We start from the raw sequence: 23445 nt of genomic DNA on the forward strand, positions 1-23445 counted from the left end.
AATAACCCTCAGAGACCCTAAAAATGACAATATGAAATCCTCTAATGGCCCAAAATTGGGATTACAATATGTTTTCTCTCCGTAAGATTTTGCCTGCAGGTTGGTTTGCCAGGTGAGGGTAGGGCTTATCCAGTGTAAATTATTTTTTAATTTTATGATAAATTTTTGCACTCTTAAGTTAAGGTCATATCTAATTATAGCCTATCATGTACTAGGCCACAAACAATTCCTCAGGAAGATTACCCTTTGAGCATTCAAGAGAGCCATATTTATGGAAGTGTTATGTAGTCACCTCGTGCTCAGATCTGGCTGCCAGGAGGCCCCCCTGCTCATTTGAAAACATAATATTATACTTGCAGTGTTTCATAAATGTTTTCTACTGCATTGAAGGTTCTTCAAAACTTTGAGGGTTATGTACAAAATCAGTCTGCAAAGGGAGTCCAACATATTTACATAGTTGGCACCTACATGTATAAGGCCCATAAAAAAATCGATTTTTTGTTCCATACCATACCTACATGATTTATTTTATAGTGTGTTATTAACCTCTCCCCAGGGCAGAATGGAAGGCTGATTAGGCCCAGGTCCTGAAGTATTATTGAACCTACTATGTCTACTAGTAAACTGACCTTTTGGTCAATATTTCAGCACGCAGCCTTCTGCTGGAATAAGACATAATGCATCACAAGTATTATCTGATGGTTAGTTTGCATTATAGTACACAAAGACTATGCCATTGGCTTGTGAATGTCATATGCATAGTTATGGATGTATGACCAGCTTCTTTCCCTAGACCGCTTTTGGCTATTTTTAAAAATGAATTTCTGGCCTCCAAAACATTTTATACTGAATTGAGAAATTTGCCAAACTCCTCAACAGAATGTATGCACTTGCAAAAGCTTTTTTGTTTAAATTTTAAAATTTTGTGTTGGGAATCACATTATTCCCCTGCAAATTTCAAATCATGCAACCCCCATTGCATTATTGGGCTTTTCTTTTAGTACAACTCATCGCCATCTGCGAAACTAGCTAATTACAAATACCAAGGTACTTATTAAATACTTTTTTTAAAGGCCTGGTTACACGGTACATTAGAATGTACAAGAATCTGTACATTTTTCTGAATGGTTTTCTGAACAGATTCTTGTACATTCTCATGGACAAGATCCACGAGTAGGTGGTTACACGGTACATTTTTTCGGACATTTTTTCGTACATTTTTAAATGCGCAACAAATTATTTCAACTTCAAATATAAACCAATGGGGAACATGCAAACTTTTTTAAATTTACTAGAATAATAAGACCCTTACCTCAAATGTACTTGCCGAAAATTTCGCGGATGAATAATGTTTTATAGCTGAGATATGAGTCTTTAAAAATAATCTTCATCGACTGTTTAAAAACACGTGACGGAGCGTGCGCGCGTTACATCACGGCCTGGAATCCACTGATGGCAGACTGAGGAAGTGGATAGAAAAACTGTCTATGTAGGGACTCAAACGCAAATTTGGCGAATATAATTGCTGCTTTAATGTCAAACTTCGGATTGTGAATATATTGGGTTGCCAAGGCGTTGTTGAAATAAATAAAGGCGATTGTTTGGGGGGCTTTGGAAAGATTAAATTAAAATAAGTTGATTGCAGATTGTGATCTACGTTACACGCCTACATCGTTTGCTTAATTCAGTAAGTATATTGCAGCAAGGACATTCAATAGAAAAACGTGTGAAAATCATATAAATCGTGTATCCCATGAAACCATATAAAGTGCCCCGACGTCTAGTACCTCTATTTACTTGCCGGAGAAGTTTTTTGCTTGTGTCCGAAGGGACAAAAATAAGAGGAATAAGTGGTTGATGATCCACAGAATGGAGTCAAATACATTATCTATATTGTCAACGGGATATCCTCAACGTAAGTACACTCTTAAATCAGGGTTACCGCAGGATTTTATCAAGTTACTTATTTCACTTTGTAAACAACTCTATAAATGTACCTATTATTCTACCCATTGTAGGATCAAATTATAAGGAAAGTGGCTGTTTACGAGAATAAATACTGATTACGATTAAACCACGGTGAAAAATAAGGAATGTAATGGGCGGCCGGCCTCTCGTCACAAGGAGCCCCTAACAAGGAATATATTCACGAAGTGTCTTTCGCCGATATCGTTAAAATTTTGTTGGATAGTAGTATTCCATAATGAAAACACATTTTCAAAATGTCTCGTGCCCTTAAGCCTTGTCATACAATAAACAGGACATAATAAAGGCAGTTGAATTTTAGACTTGAAAGCGAGTGTGTCGTGATTTCTCTCCATCCTTCTCCTGTGAATCGGCGCACGCTACAGGAATATACGAGAAATATGAGGCTTTTGGCAAGGTAAATTCAATATTTATTACTACGATGCCCATAACGTTTGCTGCATGTCAACGCAACACCTAAAATTTCGACTCGTTTTGCAGTCGGTCTCGATGCAAAAACAGGAACTCGAGTAAATACAGCGTAAATAGTACTTGAATCTTATTTCTTTGCCTATCACATGCTTTTTTATGACCTTTTAACGATCATTTGGATCTCAATCTTGGACAAATCTCGGGGTTCATACATTCAGCGCCTTTCCATCTGATCCTTCCTTTTACCCATCCCCTTTTCTTGTGTTCCATTCTTTCGCTACCCATATCCAATCAGTGAGAAATCCAAGTCAAGCAAGATCATATCAAATCGAAATAACCATCGGGGCCCTACGTAAACAAAGAAGTCGCCTATACAAGCCAGATGAAATGAATGTGTAGTTTTCGTAGTCTGCCACCAGGTGACTCTGAGTTCAAATTGTATGATTGTCTGAACGAAATTAGAGCAGGCGTTCAGAAATTCATACATTCTTACATTTTGCGTGGTTACACGGTGCATTTTCGCGTTCATTCTGAGATTCAGACATTCTCACATTTTCTTGTACATTCTCATGTACCGTGTAACCAGGCCTTAACACTACAATAGTCGGTGTTGGAAATTGGGGTGGGGGGGTTGGATGGGGCAGCACCTCCCCTCTACAATTTATCCTAGGCTCCTTCCGGTGAAGTGGTGGGCTCCTTTTGAGGCTCTTGAAGAGGATCTCACTGTATTCGCAACTTTGAAGGTATCTTAAATGACATCTTTTGTTATCTCTGTCAAATCTAGCAAACAATACTGTTTCTATGTAAGCTTACGACGACCAATTTGCTACTACGTATACTGAAGATAGAAGCTGATTTACTGATGAGGTGATTGAGAGAAATTCGCATCCCAAACTGTAAAATTTGTGGATATGGGGTTTTTAGAGGTAAATGTAAAAAAATCATCGGCAGGAAAAATCTGAAAACTCAAAAAAAAAAAAAAAAATCTGGAGGTAGGTATATCAATTTGAATTAACATGGGAGCCTTACGGAACTAAAACTTTTTCATTTAAATCGACGTTTTATAAAAATGTACGAGAAGAATAATTCTCCATTAACGGAAACTTATAATATTTACTCAATCTTTTTGGAGTTCTTACTTTAGGAAAAAATGACTCGCATATTTTATACGACTTTTCGAAAAATTTCGATGCTTTTTTCTAATGTCACTAAATTTGGAATTTTTTTCACCAACTTCAAAAAGACGTAGGACAAAAATCCTTGAAAGTCAAAGCACTAATGTTTTAGCTTGATTTTTTTTTTGTTATTTTGGAATTTCTATGGATGCGTGGAACCAATTCCGAGGAATAAACAACTTAAGATTTTTCATTGTCGATTGGTCGATTTCGGACTTGAAACTTGGGCATAATTAATATACTTGGAATCTGCAGAAAAAATAGAGGGAACTTCGTATCATCACGGTCTACCCTGATTTTCCCGAAACCCTCTTCGTTTATTCAGAACTAAATCAGAAAAATATCCTACACGTGAAAAATTCATTGTCGCCATTTATTTGTAGAGGATACGTTTCGGATGTTCTACTTAACCTTTGGAACTAGTTGATTGAAATTCTCGGGATACAACTATTATCTAGTACGGCAACTTTTATCGTGCGCGGGAGTTGCGTTTTACGTTGCATTTTCTGCGTTATAGTTCTTCAGCATTATTTGTGGATTTCTCACTTGGGAAGGTTATGGATTAAATTAACTATACATTTTTTACCAAATCGGGATAAAATTTCATATACTTATCAAGTGGCAGCGTCAAGATATTGCAGTATCACCATTGAAGCTTAATGGTGAACTAACCTCGTTGCAGCAGCTATTGCTCCTGTACGATGCTTCCGAGAGCCACTGTCCTATTATAAGCGCAAGAGATTTGACAAATAGCTTTCCTCTGACTCTTTTAGAAATAACAGGTATTGTATAATTTCAGCATTGCCAACATGTTCACGCCACTGTGTATTACCGTAAAACCAAGTTATTAAATTAAATTTAATACGTTAATTTAAAAATGTTGCTAACTAACTCGAGTATTAATGCGCGGTGTTTAAGTATTAGGCCTTTAAATTTTATCTCCTACGATTTCATCACAGTTGATATGCCATTTAATGATGTTTTAATGATGGTGGCCATCGTTCCACTGCTGAGAGCAACGTTGAAGTGCTTGTTATGTAAGGAGGAAAATTACCTGGAAGTATTGATAATAGTAGTCATTGCTCAGCATTTTTTTGTGGTCTCACTTGAGGAAATTATGGATTAAATACAGTGGTGCCATTGTACCGGAACGCCGTTCCGGCACTGGTTAACGAAATAAATAATAGTCAAATAACACTTATCAATTTTGGTGGTTCAAAATTCCTTACATACCTATGTATCCATAACCAAAACAAAAAATGTAATTAAAGTTAAACATTAACTTGTATTAAAAAACACACCGTAATATTTCACTTCTAAAAGTGTTGAGAAAAATGCGTTCCGGCACTGCTAATTTTGAAATGACGCCTCTGATTAAATAGACTACATATCAAAACAGGTATTAAGAAATCAAAACGGGATAAAATTTCCTTTCGCGCGCAGTGAAAATTTTACTCGACCGCATCCCCTTAAGAACCGCATAGTTGAGTCAAACGGAAGTCAAGTTCTCACCATGGGATGAGCCAATTGAGTCAAATGGCCAATTCCTCCCCAAGATATGCTCCTTTCGGACGCCTCCGCCAATCTTTCCACAGCCTTCGTGTTCCCCGGAGGTCGACCCAGCAACGCCGCGGATAGAAGCATTAAAAAGCAAATTCGTCCGAAGAAACGAGAGGTCTTCGGAGACATACGGGCCCCTTCATTCCTCCACAAGCCCCGTCTTACTCCTCCTCTCTGTCGGTCAAGGTCTCTTGATCCCACACGACCGAACGACGCATTGTCGAGCAGCTGAGGCAGTCACGAGATTCCTTTGTACGACTGCGAGGAGGAAATGCCTTCGGGGAACAGCATGTAATCAATATGCTCTTTCTCGGTGTATTGTGATGATAAAATTGCTTTTTCCAGTTATGGAATAGGTATCAGAGGAAACTTATTATTCTTGTTTTTTTATTCCTCTTTTCTGCCTGCGATGAACTCGTTTTAGCATCCAGTGAACTATAAGAAGCTTGTTATCTTTAATTCTAAATCAAAATAAATTCTTCGAAGAAAAGTGATCATTGAGCAACTTTTCCTTCAGTTTAGGGTGATTTCATTGTTCTATTTGTTATTTTCATGAATTGGATAGTGTGACTTCTAGAGATATGAGCGATATCTTATCTGCTTCAACGTAAAATTAATTGTATTAAATGAAAATAAGTGAGCAATATAAAAAGTAATTATTTTTTTCTTATCATAAATATCATTATTATTACCTACAATTTCAATAACGAGAGTTCTACCGTTCAATCGAATAAAAGTAAAGCTGAACTCTTCACATATTTTTTTATTTATTATCAAACTTGTTTTCCAAGTATTTTTGTCAATTTTTGCTCCACAAACCCCATCAAAATAACCTTACGTAAGCCCATAAACATAAATGACTCAAATAACCGTGGGTCTATAAGGATTGTTGACTTGACATTTACATTCGCCGCTGAAGGAGTAGAGACGATTTGTGCCCGAATTTGACCAGAAATACTTCTAGCGTTTATTATTTGGTCTAATTTATAACTGTTGTTGAGTCACAATTCCCGCAATTTCTCTTTGAGGATACTTCGTGTTTTCTATTATGGTCGAGGAAAAGCACGTTTTTTTTCTTCCATTCGTAATCTTGCGCAACTGTAGGTAGGTGGGTATATCTTAATTTGCGGAAAATATTTCCTCGTCATCTTGAAGCACGCTTCGGCTAAAGATTTTAGAAGACTTCTTTTCATTGACAACGAACTGTGAACTGTGTGTGAAATTTATGCCCCATACGGCTTGTCTATTTAAAATCCTTGGCAGGATTTCGTCGTAAGATCAAGCGACGCCGCTGTACGAGTTTCCTTGCGACAACCCGTGACCCCCCCTAGCTTAACTAACTCATAATTGGATCTATGAAGGCGGATGTAACAGATTACGGCGAAGATTATTCTCCACTCTTCTATAGATGGGCTAAAGATTAATTCTGTAGTGACTACTTTGTGAAAGTAAGATTATTTCAATCACTAGAAGAAGTGTGTGTGACTTAAGCTGGTTATGAAATATCTTCTCGTTTTCAATGGCCGTTGACAATATTTTTCACATCCATAAAGGAAAAATACTTCTTGCATGCTATGACATCGAATATTCGTGGGTGACATAAGTATCATTCGCGATTTTTCGCAGTTATGAATTTATGAGTATTTTTGGAACTTAATTTTTTCTGGAAGAAGTTAAGCGATGTTTTCCCCATACTGCAGTCTCTATTGTTGTTGTTTTCTCTCGTACCGGTCTCTATAATGAGCACTATACCGGATGCAGAATCGATAAAAAAAAGTTGGTGGCTCTTTTACCCTGAACTTCGTAATGCGACGATTTAACTAATGCTGCGTGTTGAAGTTGAATATATTTTCTTGCTTGTTATCTAAATATGGGTAATAACAGTTATTTTACGTTCCTTTTGGCAGTGTCCTTATATTGCGTTCTTTTTGCTTCTTTTGGTTCAGCAGTAATGGAGGCTTTTGCGTGTGCTCTTAGGTCGAGTCAGCAGACTAATAGTTTTGCTCGTAGTAGATACCCTCAGTCGAGATAGGCAAAAGGGTAGGAGCCTGACGAATGGTGGTTGCAGTGATGTCATGTCCATCATACTTCCTGAGATAAGCAGTTAGCAGTTTCCCATAGCTACCGTCCGATATTAAATAGAATTAAATCAATGAGTTAGAGTGGGAGACTGGAAAGGACTATGATGAGCCAAGGGACTCTGAAGGCCGTGATTGGGGTAGGGATCATGGTAGGCTAGGAAGGGGAGGAAAGAGAATACAATTTATAAATGAGGCGAATGGGATAAGGGCGTATGGTAAGCTTAGGAACTAAATCGAGTTAAGTCATAACTAAATTGTGGCTCATCATCATCACTGGTCAACAATATTAAGATTGGTTTGACGCAGTTTTACTTTCAATTTGTAAAGTTCTTTTTCATACTAAAGGAAGTTTGCATCATCTACTTTTTTCCTTTCTATGAAAATCAATGAAGTTCTCCAGGGAAATTGAAAATAATTTCACAATCATCGAGTCTTTGGATGGAAATGGGCTAGAATATTCGTCCATTGCTCAATTCTCCAATTTATTTTTTTATTATTTATATTTTACGGATTCCGGACGGACGGGCCGGATTTACCGTAAGGCAAAATAGGCACGTGCCTGGGAGCGTCGCAGTCCAAGGGGCGCCTTCTGTTACCTCATGAGAGTGGCTATGCTTTATCATAAAAATCGGGGCTCAAGTGAGGAGTGGCGCTCAATGGATAGGTGCCTATAGTGTAACTTTGGGTAAAGCCTGTCGTCTCCAATCAGCAATTCTTTTCACACTTCCGTTTTTCTCCTCTTTCATATACTTCTTTACCTGTTCCATAGCTACATTTTGTTCGATCTCATCCTTTTTCGATCTTTCCATGTACTTGTCCTTCTACGATTTTCTTCATCAAGCTATAATGTCTCAAGATATGGCCTATAAGGTTGTTCCATCTTTTTATCAAGATTTTCATGGGGCCTTTCGTCTCTCCTACTCTTCTTAGGACTTCCTCATTACTAACTAGGTTGATCCATCTAATCCTCATTATTTTTTGGTAGCACGATAAGACTGTGGTTATGGAAGAATATTAGAGCCTATTTATATCCAAAGACACAGTGATCGTGAAATTATATTCAATTACCCTGGAGAACTCAGTTGATTCTCGTTGGAAGGAGAAAGTAAAATATGCAAAGATGCAAACTTCCTTTAATGCGGGCAGGGAGCTTTAAAATTTAAATTAATTAAGTGGGAGGTAGAATGTCGATTTTCATTGTTGCCAAAACCACTAGTCCCTCTAATGGTCATTTCCTAACGGAGCCGGCTGACTGACCGGCCAAGGTTTGCACGAAAAAAGTATTACGCTGCCTAGCCGAAAGAGTAAAGTGGTAAATTATCGCATGCATCACTTAAATATTGAAATCAGAGCTTTGCACCATCAAAAACCTGGCCTCGGTGCTCGGTGGCGGCGGGGTAAAGTCCTCGCCTGCCAAACCGAAGGTCGCGGGTTCGAGTCCCGCTTGGGTAGGTTGCCCCTATCCAGGGCATGGTTGTGTGTGATAGTTGTTGTTTCATGTTATACCCTCCGATGTAAAAGGCCTTATGAGCTGTTTTCGGGGCGATGAAAATAAATAAAATAAATAAATAAAAAACGATAACACACTGATTTACTTTCTTAATTCATTGTGAAAGCGGAAATTCCGTTTTTAGAGGCCGAAACTCCACTGAAAACTTAACGCGTCCCATTGTTTATAATAACCTACTATTGTCCATACCATTTGCATATAAATAAATCTCCAAAGGTTCAGCAAAATAAATGATCCCGGGGAAAACTTGGGCCCTATTTTTTCTTTGTTATGTATTTTTTCCTGTTCGAACAATAAATTACTCTGAAGTCAATTCACCTACGGCTCATGCCTGTATTCTGTATAAATCCAATTCAGGAAATACTGCGATCACGAATATTACGAAAGACGATCCTCAAGTCGGCCTCTAAATTTGTCACACACACTTAAATGGGTTTACAAAAGTCCCCACTCGTGTCGCTGATGGACAAAGTGATCCGAGTTTCACGGGGATTTTCAGGTATAATTAGGAGTGTTAACCGAAATTTATATACATTATGATTGTGATCTATCAATTTCATAACTTTTCCATGATATTCGTCGCAACTGCAAACTCTATACTGAAAAATATTGGAAAAAAGTGGATCGCATTGCACTCATCACCGCGCCGCGGACTTTTTTGAAAACCAATTAAAATGCGACCGAAGTGGCAACAGAATCAGCCTTCTATGGGATGGAATGGGGCCTCTTCTATGCGGTCCCCTTGACCCTCTATAATACGTACTAAACCCCTTTAATATCTTTAAGGAAGTTTTCCGAGTTGTATAGAAGTACATCTCGCTATAGGATTAATTATATTTAAATTTAATTGATTAAAGTATTATGGTCAGTGTTTCATGTAGGATTGCCTCATTGATTCAAATTTTTATGTTGATGTGTGTAATTGTGGGTAGAGCTCGCCCACTCGCTAAAAACTGTGATGGCCTTGTTTTCATAGCCTTTCAAGGAAGAAAGCCATTTAGGGACGTTAAGAGTATCTTTCGCTACATTCCTCCATTCTTGTTTATCAGTCTTCCCATTCGATCACTTCCTAGAAAACAGCCTGAGGATGTTTTGTGCAATAAAAAGCGTAATAAAACATCAATTGAATATTCATCAATCTCACAGAAGTATGCAGATATTTACGGGCTAGTTATAGCCTATTTTTAGTCCAACATTTTTAGTTGTGGCAGTGGTTTACCAACGGTCCCCGTGTAAAGACTAATTTAGTTCAATGAGAGCTGCATCAATACCGTGAGACTCCTTTAATTACTCCGTATTTCCGGATATCTCATCCGAGATATGCCAGAGAAAGGAAGACGTTCCGCGAACACTGATTTTTGAAAAACCTCTACTGCTAGCGGAAACAGAACGTCTAGAATGGGTGAAAGTTGCCATGAAACATACCAAAAACGGCTACTGGTACCGATTGTGTCTCTCAAGTTATGGTGTTTTTCCCTCGGTTCAATACTGTACGCATCGTATACCAAGAACTGAAGTAGTGAAAATTTTCTCCGTCTGACCGTTCGCTTTGTTTTGTGCCTTGTGGCCGGGAAAGAACATTTTTTCGCTGAAGCAAAAACTGGACCACAAATTTCCGAACAAAAGATACAAATTTAAGAAAGAATACGGAAAGCAACAAGACTAGCTTCCGCGATGGATTTATTTCTTCGCTGAAGTAGTCTTAGGGCATTGTATATTCACTTGCGTCTCCATTTTCTCTATCTCAACTTCGAGTATTGCCCTAAGGCGGCGAAATCCGCCCCATAGCAACTAAAATTCTAGGTGAAACTAGGTGCTTAGCTTAGATAACATTTTTCCCAAAGCTCATTAACGATAGCAATATTTTTACGTTCAAGCCCTTCGAATTCCAAAAATAACTATGTATTTCTTCGGTGTAATTGTCAAACAAGATATTTATTAAATTGTTAAAAACTTTTCCAATTAGTCCTAATTGCTCTTATTAGTTTCAAGTAATCTGTAATCATCGAATGAACGAAACTCGCTATTAGACCATCATAGCTGAACCATTTCATGTATCTTCAAAACAGCATAGTATAGTACTCGCAGTTCCATTGATGCTATGCATACAATTTGCATGTATTAACCACACGATCGAAACGAGTTGAGCCGTATATGTACGCTACTCAATATTCGCATTTCGGGCAGTTGTTCTTCAATTATATTTTTCTTGCCCAAGGTTGTCAAGTCGGGCAGTATGAGACAACTTGATATTTTTGTTTACCTCATGACGTAGCTATTTCAGCTCCTAATACATTCCTTTTTTATTTCAGTTTTTTTGATGGACACATTTTACTTGGTTATTGGGCACGGTGATGGTTATTCTTCGAGATATCTGTACCTACGGTATTAAAATAAATCTCGATGGCATTCTGTGGAAGTGTTGCATCTAAAAGCTATATTTTTAGCCCCTCCCAATCGTGGAAGGACCAAGGAAATCCAAACGTCATTGAGCTCCTACAGCTTGAAAGAATATGAAACTATATTTTCAATTAATTAATTACATTTAAATATGAGATGAAACTTGTTCTTATACACTCTCACAATATGGCATGTTGAATTTCCGTTCACAATGAAAAAAACATTCTGTAATTACGAAGGGCAATGACTTGATATTCAACTTGGTAACACGTAATAAAGTGGCTGAATCTAATTAATTTCCTCCATAGGGATTTCGTTTGGTGTTTCAAATTTAAACTTTAGAATTTCTTTTTGGAAACCTAAAATAACATCCTCAAATAAAAGTAAGGATTAATGGAAATCGATTTTTGGGAAATTGTTATCTTTCTGAATGTGCCGTCGACTAAGAACAGCAATGGAAGGACTTATCGCGGCCGAAATATAAGGCCGAAAATAAAATTTTCATTTGAAAAATACCAGGAACCCACGTGCTGCACAGGAAAGATGAAAAATTCGTGTAAGAAAAATGCTCGTCATTCTCTTCACAATGGTGGTGGAAGAATGCCCGTTCGGTCGACATTTACCACCCGTCATTTCCTCTTGTGTCGCCCGCAGTTCAATTGTTCGTATCCAGTGGCAGCGTGAAGATGAATGGAAACCAGTGTCGGCATTGAAGCTTAATAGTCGACTAACCTCGTTGCAGCAGCTACTGCTCCTGTACGAGGCTTCCGAAAGGCACTGTCCTATTATACGCGTTAGAGATTTGAGGAATAGCTTCCTTCCGACTCTTACCAGTATAAATGCCATTAGTTTATGTATAATTTCGACATTGCTAACGAGTTCACGCTACTGTGCATAATCGTAAATTCAAGCAATTAACTTTAAAATAATACGCTACTCTATTATTTTTGGAATTTTACCAGAGTATTTTCGTATTCGTGGTATTTACTTGATGCGGCGATAAGGTGTTAGAACTTAAGAAGAGCTTCAATTTTATCTCCTACGATTTCATCTCAGAATCAGGTGTTAAGTCAGTATATTTATTTAATGATGCTTTAATGATTGTTGCCATAGTTCTGTTGATGAGAGCATCGTTGAACTTACCGTTATGTAAGGAGGAAAATTGCCTCGAAATGTTGGTTGTTAGAGTCATTTCTCACGTCGTTACTCTCCTGACCCGATAAACTATTGTTATTACATAAGTAGAATGGCTATGTGATAGATTTACCTTCGTCTTAAATTCTTACTGCCAGAAAGCAAGCCATGGACAAATGGCCTCCCATTACCAAAAGGCATATGATTGATAGACGCAAGAAATCTTTACCAGGTGCGCGGCTACGAATTAAGGCTTGGGGGGTTTTAGGGGCAACTATTACTGGGGGGGTATTGAATGCGGAAGGTGCGGGTGCCCACCCCAGAAATTTTTTAAGATAAATGGTTCAAAATGATGAGTTTTACAGCTATGGGATATTTTATTAATCCTTACTCTGTTCTATAAGTCATATTTATCAAATTAAGTAAAATTGGTTACATTTTAAAATTTCTCTGAATTACGAGGGGGGTTTTATCCCCCAAAACCCCCCTCCCTCGCTGCGCCTCTGTCCGGTACTATTGCTTTTTGTTTATGACCATATTTTTTATTTCTAAATTCACATGGAGAACGGTTAGTTTTATCAGAGTGAGGTTTCTAAGGAGCTAGCCAACTGGACATGATTCTAAAGTTTCCTGAGTGTAAAAATGGCAGTTCACCCATAATCTAAGGCTCAAGTTTATTTTCCTATCGCGGAATAATATGAAATCAAGGATTCTACTCTACGGTCTATTTTCGTCTACACTTTCTTCCCGTAAATAAAATTTCTTACATGCATACTTCCTTCGTATTGCAGCTATCATAATTGAAGGACAATCGAATGTCCCCCTCGCCCATTAGAAGGCGAGAGTGTAAAAGGGCTTATTCTACATATTATGTAATTTTTAACGAATTGACTGAATTGACAATTAGTTTTAATGAATAATACGCTACAAAAAAGAGAAAACACGACCGAACGGGTGGGAGTAATGAGTTTCCGGAAAAACCCCATGGATTGGTCATTAATTATATATTTTAATTATTAATCAAAATTATGGCAAAAATCTACATACCGATGGAGGTATGTCATGGAATGGGGCCCTAAATCACACAGGGGAGTTGTACAATGGAAACATTCTAAGAACGATAGCTATTGAAAACGAAGGGGAAGTGCAATATAAGGAAAACATAGGAGCCCAATTTCAAGACCACAATTTGATGCGGTAGTAAGAGACCTGCGGATAAATAAAGCATCTAGGATTGAAGATAATTAAACAGAGCTAATAATAATGCCGGAAAAAAGACTGGGAACCAGATGTACAAAAACAGATGTGAAAGTTACTTAACAGGTTAGATACGATAGAAGTGCGAGAGGAACATCCTAATCCCGATCCCCACGAGAAAAATAGCTGGGAATTGTGAACTTATTTTGGACCTAACCTAAGCATAACCTGACCGTAGCGGTGGTAAAATCAAACAAGAAGCGGTGGTAAAATCAGGACTCAGCTGTGAAGGAGGAGGAGTTACGAATGGAGTGAGATAAGGCAGTACCTACTTTTTCACGCATCATTTTCAACGTTTTAATCACGAAAGCCGTTTACATAAAGAAAAATTATTAAGAGTAATTATTCATGAAGAAAAAATTATCGTTCTATGATTTTTCGCTGACATGGCAGTCATAGTTAAGTCAGAGATGTATTCGAAGAAGATTTTGGTAAATATAAGTTAAGTTTTGGGTAAGTATCAGCTTAAAATAAGCTGAAGAAAACCAAGATATGCAGAAGAAGAGAAAAAGTGCGGACTAAAATTAAAATAGGGAAACAAACACTGGTAGAGGTGGATGAATTCTGTTATTTGGGAAGCAGAATAACTAGCGAAGGGGGAAGCAAGAAAGAAAATATCAGCAGAATAGCCCATTCGAATTTCGTATTCCACCAAAATCAATGTCTACTTACAGCGGGAAATTCAAGCAAGTAAGGAAGCATTTAATCATAACTTAACTTTGAGCATGCTTCTTTGAGGAAGCGAGACATGGACAATGATATCAGCAGATAAATTAAGGGTGGAGGCTTTCGAAATGTGGTGCTACAGAAAAATGATGAGGATCAAATGGATCGTCCGAGTAAGTAACGAGGAAGTCCTTAGAAGAGTAGGAGAGACGAGAAGCCCCGTAAAAACCTTGATAAGAAGACGAAACAGCCTAACGTAACGACGTACCTTGAGGAATGATGAGAGCAATCGTCGGCGGAAGAAATACGTAAGGATGAAAAGATTTGGTGACATGAGAATTGATAGAGCTGCATCACACCAATATTAAGATTTTTGACCAGGAATGATGAAATCACGTAGAAACTGAAAACAATTATTAAACACTTATCCGCCTGCCCTGCCTTAATGGCGCAAATGACCTGTCCTTCGTTCCTTCCCTTCACCGACAAAAAAAATAGAAGGCCATAACAGGCTGAGGAGCCGAAATGAGTTGTCTGCAGGACTAATGCACTGCATATCAATGGGTCCGGTTGGAATTACGTTCTGAACCTAACCATGAATAATTCCAGAAATGCGTTTCATTTTCCCACCTGGGTGATATTTTTTCGTCGCATCATTTTAGAAATAATGGTGTCGACCGTTGGCATTGAGCGGGCGTTTCATTTCAGCTTTCTATGGCCAGTGCCATGCTCGCATCGTATTTGCTAGTGGACTTGATACGCAATACGTAATCACGCTCAGCTTTAAGACTTTCTTTTTCCTCTATATTCATGAAAGCATTGCTCTAGGCTAATCGTTTGTGGAGACATGCAAAGGAATCTAATTGTAAGATTGACGCTGTTGAAACGATCTCAATGAATATAAGTCTTTGAATATGCCAATATATATACACTCTCCAAGATAAAAACTCTCTTCGAGCGATATCCCTTATGAGAATGTAATCATGATTTAGCCACCTCAACTTGACCCTCTGTTTCACCGATGGAAGTTAATGGGAAGTCACGCTATGGTCTCAATCGTCGAGTGCATAATTAGCGAGTAAACTAAAGGACCATTTGTAAACAGACCACCCGCTGATTATATTGTCAAACTTCGATTTTTTCCTTGTGGTACAAGCATATTTCCTGATTAAACCATTTCATTCCAATCTTTATATAATCATAGCAAATTTCCAGATCGGAATTGAACCCAAAGATTAAGATAGAGTAATTTCTACGCTTTGCCACCTAGTCCTCTTAAATTAGTTCATAACTTCTGCCAAATGCCATTAAAAAAAGGAGGGAATTTTGGGGGATAGAGAGCCAAGAACGTCCTTGTAATGATCCATCAGTTACGTGAGTGTATCATGAGTTACCACGAGGTTGATGGAGGAAAAATGGACCCCTCCTCTTACTCTATTTATTGGTAATAAGTTCTGTCGAAATTATTTTGAGAGCACTCTATAAGACCTCTTTACACGGTAAATAAACACTTACGAGTAAATGTGTGAATGGATGAATGATTTTTGTGGAAAGGATCATGTACGAATACATGGACTAAATTGGAGCATGTTATATTTTCTGTACATGGATTCGCACAAGTTGAGTGGTTACGCGGTGCATTTTCTTGTCCATTCATGCGTTCATACACTTAGTTATATACTCGTCCGGGCTCATATACCGTGTAAACAGGCCATTAGAAACGGTCGATGTCGATGTTTAATAACATTTGCCATCTTTCTCTCTACCTTCCCGTGCACACGTTTAAGACGAGTGCTTGAACTGCATATTTCGTTTATGACGTTTTTATCTATAATTAGACGCCTGCGGTAATTGATGGTTTGTCGTGGGAAACACTGGCATATCTCAGCAACTCTCTCTCGTTCTCTATTTCAGCGAAGAAAATAAATAGCATTCTACATTCGTGTCGGTAATCAGAAGCTTCAACTCGCAGTCTTTTGAGTTTCTTTGACGGCTCCACAAACGCTCGTTAAGTAGTATTCACAATGTTACAGTTCCTATTTGCCTTTTCATGAAAGTGTGCGAATCTCAAAGCTAGCCTCAAAACTTCTATCACTTGCAGACTCATGTTTTAGATGATGCAGAAATCAGCTGATTTTTTTCCAAGTGCCAACTTTTGTAATTGAGATCACTCCAAGAGCTGCGTGAAACTGTAATTTACCCCTAATTATCGTTTACCCGCACGGAAAACACCATAAGATCGAAAACTGCACCCAAAACCGTCGAATGAAGCTGGCATATTGCCCAATCTACAATGCTGCCTTCCGTGATTGCTCCAGGGAGTGGAGAAGAAAAACCCTCTTATTCAAGGGAGAAACAGTTTCTAGAGCTTATAATGTAGCACTTTCAATTAATGGAAAAAACACTGCGGCCAGTTTTCGATGCTAGCCATTTCAATTTCTACCACTTTTTCACCACAGTGATAGCGTAGTTGCTACAGCACAGGGCTAAAAACCGTGGGATATCGTATTTGAACCAGTGCAAAGCCGTTGCTAACACAATAAAATCATCCCAGCTGGTGCTTTGAACTCTTAGTACGTAATCGTTGGTCGGGGATGATTATATGAAGTTCGCTTGTAAATAATTACTGGATGATTTCTACCCTCGCCTATCAGCGCAGTTTTAAATATTGAGCGATACACGGAAATTTATGTTTATGGATATAGGTCTGGGTTTGAATCGGTGTCTTATTCAGAACACCCTGATAGCCCCTCTATGAATATAATATTCAATTTACCGCTGCACACTGCTTGCATTGGCCAAACCAAATCAATGGATCACCTATGTGCCAAAACAGCGTAAGTATACGCAATTATTTTAGGGGAAACTTTAAGAATTACATTCCAGTTGGTGAAAACAGACTGAAAGGTTTATTTACATTTCTCGCCTATAAGGGAAGAGTAACTTCTAACTATAGATCAATCAGCTTTTGAGAGGCCCCAGAAATATTTTTAGAAAAATGTAATAACACCGCGAAAGATGTTTATGCTCCAATGCCCTTAACTGGAGGTGTGCACACGGTAATTTGTCATTTAAAATATATATATAAAGTATGATACTTCGTTGACATTCTGTCATTGAAGAAAAATACTAAATTAAAACAAAAGAATTTTGCAAACCGTACTGTGGTCCGTACGATTCATATAGTCGTCTCCCAAGGTCCCTCATACAAAATATATCAAATATAACACATGCGTTTACACTCTCTTATTGAATAAAAACAAAAACAATCTCGCAAACCGTACTGTGGTCCGTGCGATTCCCGTCGGCGTCTCCCTTGGTCCCTCTCAGTCCGACGGTGGTTGTCTCCTCGTCGATCCCCCACGGGCAAGTGCTGATCCTCTGATGCGTCGCCTGATGGTGGAGGTGGCGCTCGCTAGGACCCTGAGCGCGCGGCTAATATCCGATGGATGGATAGACGTCCTTCGGCGGCGACTAACTCTTGCTGGCGGCTGTCCGTTCTTGTGTGAGTGCGCGCTTATGCTTTTGGTGGGCTGTGTTTGCGCGGTCAAGTCGCCACCGACGCCGCCGCGGCCGTAATCGAGAGGGACTGACAGGCACAAGTCCCATTTCCGTTCAGACACTCTTTTCCCTCCCTCCCTCCCCCATCCCATCGTCCACTTAATATCGCCGTCAACCCCATCCCCTCTCGCACCATACCTCCTCCCTCCGCTTTCTCCCCACCTCCTCCGCGGGAGCTCGCATCTCCTTCTTGAGTCCCGCCACGACGTCGGAGACTCACCGCTCTCATAGTGTCCTTACACTTGTTAGGGGGAGGGGGGCGTGGCGGTGGTGGTATTTGCAGAGGTGGGGCAAGAATTAAAATTGCGCCCATGGTCGAAGCGTGATCACCTTGGACGCAATCTCTCGATGAGTTAAAGTTTTAATCAGGACCTCAACGCCGGGGTGGATTCAGTATCAAATTTTGAGGGGGAGGGGGCATGACCTAGGTCCGGGGATTATGGAATACCCCCCGAGAGAGAGGGGCGTTCTCCCATGTAAAATATTTTGTAGGAAGTGCTACGCTCTAAGATAAATGCGACTCAAACTTCTATCACGTTTGGGTGTTGGCATTTGCATATGCTCTCCCTTTATTCCTTTGCAAGGATAAAAAACGATTAAACTAATAAAAATTTAAAATTGGGGGGGGGATCATGGCCCCTGTAACCCGTCTCCTAAATTCGCTCCTGGCCTCAACATGGGGGTGCCCGAAGCCCCCCAATGTAGATGGCGCCTTACTCCCCTCAAAAAAACATCGGTTACAACAACAAGGATTAACGCCGTCATTATTTCCTAATAGAGTGAAACTTACACCTTCATTTCGCAAAGTAAACTAACTCATAATTCACAAACAATTTTCCTGGATAAGGTCTCACGGAGGAAAAGTCGGGAGCGATGACTCGTACGATTGAACACCACTGTTCACCGTTGCATGACTCCCCTTTATTCTCACATCGTCAAGGAGAATTGTTACAAGAGGACCTCCGCCCGGGAGTAAAATCACGTTTATTGTATTGAACAAAGTGCTAGATCGAAGGAGTTCATTAAATTTGCAGCGAAAACGAAGATCAATTATGGAACAATGGGCGAATTCTTAAATATGAAAGAAGCAACCCTAATATTAAGGGAAGTAATGGAAATAAATTTGGGTTGATTATAGTGACGATTTTCGGTTGCTCGTTCTCTCTTGAAATAAAGGTGTCACTCACGTCAGCAAGGTATCGTCTCCAAAATTTCGGAATTGATCGATTTACTCGTGCGTGCTGCTAGCTTTTCCATTAAAATGATAAGAATTGAGAGAGAATTTTTCAGCTCCTCCGATTGAACGAGTTCGTGCTCCAGCCATGTCTTCATTCATTACTGCTCATATTCCTATTAATATGTCGTGCAAATACGAAGAAAACCACTCAAATAATGATTTAATGCCTTTAAAAAATATCGCAGAATCTGATATATCTAGCCATGATCGCAAGTAAATATCTTGAAAACCAACCATCTTTCCCATGGGAGCAAATATTGAAGGTAATTCACCATCTAAAGACAGACAAATAATTACCACAGTGAGTGAAAATGATTTTAATTGAAAAATTCCGTTTGCATCCACTTGCTTTCCCGTTATCTGAAATGTAAGTGCAATTATTATCACAGTCATGTCTGCGATCGAATTTGGCCGTTCTTTTAATTTCTTTTGTTTTCATCGATGGATAGAATTTGTAGCTACTGCAAGATTGCATATGATGGAAATTGCACGAATGGGGGCCCGAGTCAATAAGGACTCAGCTTAGTCGAGACCCAATGGGGATGTTACTTTCATTTCAGGACCGTGGAAATTGCAATGGGTGCTATTCTTTGAATTTGAAACGGCAAGTTCTCATAAATTTCGAGTTTCCGTCACATCAAATCCGTACTGAATACGGCCTTGGTTGACGAGCACACGGAAATTGCAATTCGATATGAAAATTTTACGCGGGGTGTCGAGTGAAATGACAAAAAAAAAACACCGTTATAAATTTAATGGAAGTCGATTTAAATAAAGGTCAAAGGATGTTTTCATATACGAAGGGCCTAACGTTGCAGTCAAGAGCTTTGTGAAGTGGGGGACTTCTGAATGGAATTATGCTCCCCCCGGCCTGGCCAAGTGGCGCTTCGGACATCAATCGGCTAACAAGGCTCAAGGGGGAATGGTTGCGTGGAGGGTCCTTTTATGAAAAACGGTGAGGAACAACGGCTGAACAAAGCCCGATCTCCTCTATCTCCCATTGGCGTATGCTGAAGTCAGTGCCCTAGGGTCCGACTTGTGTTGACCGTGATCGTAAGACATGATTTCTGAGAAATGAGTAATTGATCTGGTCGAAGTCAACCCGCAGCCCGTGAAACAGTGATGTTATTCTTTTATAATTGCATTAGCTGCCTAGTATTATTAAAGTGCTTCACGAGGCCTTAGCAAGAGAAAAAAATCTGAGGTTGGTGTAGGGGTGGGGGTTCTTATGGAGAGGGGGTTAATTTCGGGGGTTGTTCACTTGGGTTTACTTATACTACCTTATCTCCCAAACATTTTGTAGGGAGTTTGAAGCCCCTTGGAGCCCACCTATTCGCCTCGGCCTGGGTGATTCTTACTACAGTTAGCTAAAATTTATCATGTATACATTTAAGAAAATATCTTACGAAAGCACTAGTATTTGCGTTTAATCATGTTTTATTTATCCATGCCTGTGGCAGATGAAGGAGAGATTAAGAGAGGCGACTGCGTATTTCCAGTCATTTCTGGCAAAATAAAAAAATAAAACAATGGCGTGCGGCTTTCAAGCGTAAGTTTTTATTTGACTTGTTCAGCATGTAATTACCTTCCGTTTCATGTATATAAATGTCCCAAGGGAGATCTTTGTTAATCTCCGTTTTGATAAGAGTCATTGCGTGCCCCCAAGATGGACCTCAGTCTGCTCAGCGCAGCGTACCGTCCACCCCCTCACAGCGAGCTTAATTCGTCCATGAGTAATGCCAATTTCATTTCGTGGCCCGCAGGTGTGAGCAGGTTGCAAACCCCTGATAAATAACTTTGCATTGCCTTTAGATGAGAATTTTTCATTTCATAAAAGGAAGTGTCGATCCAATTCCACTGGTATATTGTCATGATGTTTTTATTCGTGTAAAACTCACTCTATCCTCTTGAAATTTTCTGGATACATTATGGAATAGTGAGTATTTGTCTGCCAACCAAATTTGAAAAAAATCACCTCTGCATTTTCTCGCGTTTAAAATTTTCTTATTCGAGTAACGGGAAAATGTTTACAACTGTCTATCCTGTAGGGGCATTTTGAGGGGGAGTCACAGGGGTCATGACCCTTCCCCCCAAATGTTATCAAAAATTTATAATTTTTATTAGTTAATTTTTATTTTTATTTTGTAACTTTGTAAGGGAGTAAAGGGAGTATGTATGCAAATGCTTTGATACAAGTGTGAAACGCGAAAGAAGTTCTATTAGTATTTATCGCAGAGTACGTAGCACTCCCTACTGTAAAAACGTCCCTCTCTCCCGCGGGTATTCCATTCTCTCCGAGCTCAGGGTCACGACCAGTGGTATCATGGAACCCGAACGCCGTTCCAGCACAACAAAAGACATAATAGTCAAATAACACTTTTATCGATTTTGTTGCCACAAAATTTCTTATACATTCATTCGTAACCAAAGCAAAAAGATTTGTAATAAAATTTAAATAACAACTTCTAAAAAAAAACATTCAGAGTAATATTTCACTTCTAAAAAAGTTAAGGAAAGTGCGTTCCAGCTCTGCTAATTTTACCATGATATCAATGGTCATGACCTTCCGCCCAAACATTTGTCGCTGAATCCGCCCCTGCTACTCCACACACCCACCACAACAATTTCGAGAGGATATCGTAAATATTAAATGAGCAATACGAAGCAAAAAAGGCACATTACAAAGGTAAATGATGGAAAGATCTACCATATTTCCCAGGAATATTTCAAGATGATAACGTCAGTTTAAAACGAGTAATTCACCGCGAAAAAAGAAAAAAATACGACCGATCGAACGGGTCTAGTGCATATAGTCTTTGAACGGGAGTGAACGGGATAAGTTATGGAATTGTGAGCATTTTTCTGCTGATCAGATTTGAAAAAATCACATCGGCATTTTGTCATAGTGAAACTTAGAGGGATCCAAGAACCGCTCAAGGTTCTTGGATCCTTCAAATAACAAAATGTTAGCTTTTTTGTGAGGGGGAGGTAGTGGCGTCGTGATTCTCGTGTGAACTTCGTTCATCTGGAAAGTAGGCAATATTCTTGAGCCCTATTAAACAAAAGGCATAAACGGAGAGAATTTTTTTTTACCAAAGGCCTTAAACTTTCATTGATTTTCTGACTATGGCCTCCAAGAAACATTTGGGGTCCTAGGCTCTCTTCTTCTTTGGGATCCTTTCCTTCTCTAACTCTCCTACCTTTAAGAACGCTGAGAGCAATAGGGTGGTCTCTTATTTTTTTTGATTGCCTAAATTAAAAGATTATTACTCCTGGAGTACGTATTTCACGTTTTCAGATTTTTAAATGACGATATCTTTTTTTCGCAATTAAATGAAAAGTGAGAATTTTCAAGCGCGCAAAAACGCGACGGCTAATTATGAATGCAGGGAAAATCCCGTGTGACGTCATTCTGCTTCCAGCTTCTGCCGTGTGAGGCCACCTTGGTGAGAGGCTATGAGCGCCGATACGATGCAGGCTGCTAGCAGGTAGCAGACTACCCTGCTAGCTGGTAGTGGTTGGCTTAAATAAGGATTATAATACCCTATCAAACAAAGGAAACTTTCCGACCATAGGCAATTTTAATAGGTGATTATTAAGACATGTTTCCCTGAGCTCTGTGCCACATGCATGCATTGGTAATCTCAGATGATGTAAAACTCCTGTCTACTCGTATAGCATCTAGGTCCCTGTGACGTCATGTGGAGTGGCATCGCATGGGCGCCAATCTGGCCTTTTTCAATGAGTTTAAAATTGACCATTAACATTCTTCTAAACTGGGATTTCTAAAACCAAATAATTTGTATAGCATGAATGCACTAATGTTGGGTAACGAATCGCAATCAATGCCTTTTGTTGTCTTTGATGAAGGAAACTACCCTATTGGTGGTCCCTCTATAACTCCTCTGGGCCTGAGTAGTATTTTCTGGAAACATCAAGGTTGAATCAAGTTAATACTTTCTTATAACTCGCTCGTTAATGACCTTATAATTGTTTTTTTATATATCAATTTTTTTAATTGTTTGTAGGTACTGTAGCGTTACGTCATTAATCTTGGAGATTGTTCCCGTAAGCCCAGACATAGGGAAACTCTAATCGTCAGTCACAAGCTGGTTCAGGGAAAGACTCCACAAACAAGAAATCAGCACACAAGAAAAAAATTGTCAAAAATATTTACGAGTTATTTTCAATCAATATCTATTTGAAGTAGAAGTATTCAAAATCAGAATTATTACAGAAAACAACGATGATAACTAATGATCCCATAGGAAACATTACCAAACTAAATACCAGCAATTTAATTTTTCTAAAATCAGCCATGTCTGTCAAACCATCCGTCCACCACCGGTGCCCGAGCAAAAGAGAGCTTGGGTATTCCACGACGAGACAGGGTGGAGGGGAGGGATTTTTCCAAGGAGTGGAGGAGTAGAAAGGGCGATGTTCAATAAGCTGCAAATCTGCCCCAAA

The 23445-nt window shown here is 39.1% G+C and overlaps 1 protein-coding gene across 1 annotated transcript in view; it reads right to left on the reverse strand.

The window, feature by feature from the left end:
* The window catches only part of LOC124156039 (organic cation transporter protein-like), a 32696-nt gene extending 14935 nt beyond the window's left edge, over window positions 1-17761 (reverse strand). Inside the window, exon 1 of the mRNA XM_046530337.1 lies at window positions 17465-17761. Coding sequence (XP_046386293.1) covers window position 17465 — 1 coding nt within the window. The 5' untranslated portion in view covers window positions 17466-17761. The remainder of the gene's footprint in view (window positions 1-17464) is intronic.
* Window positions 17762-23445: the final 5684 nt, after the last annotated feature.

Source organism: Ischnura elegans, chromosome 3 (genome assembly GCF_921293095.1).
Source record: "Ischnura elegans chromosome 3, ioIscEleg1.1, whole genome shotgun sequence".
In the NCBI taxonomy this organism is placed as follows: Eukaryota; Metazoa; Arthropoda; class Insecta; order Odonata; family Coenagrionidae; genus Ischnura; species Ischnura elegans.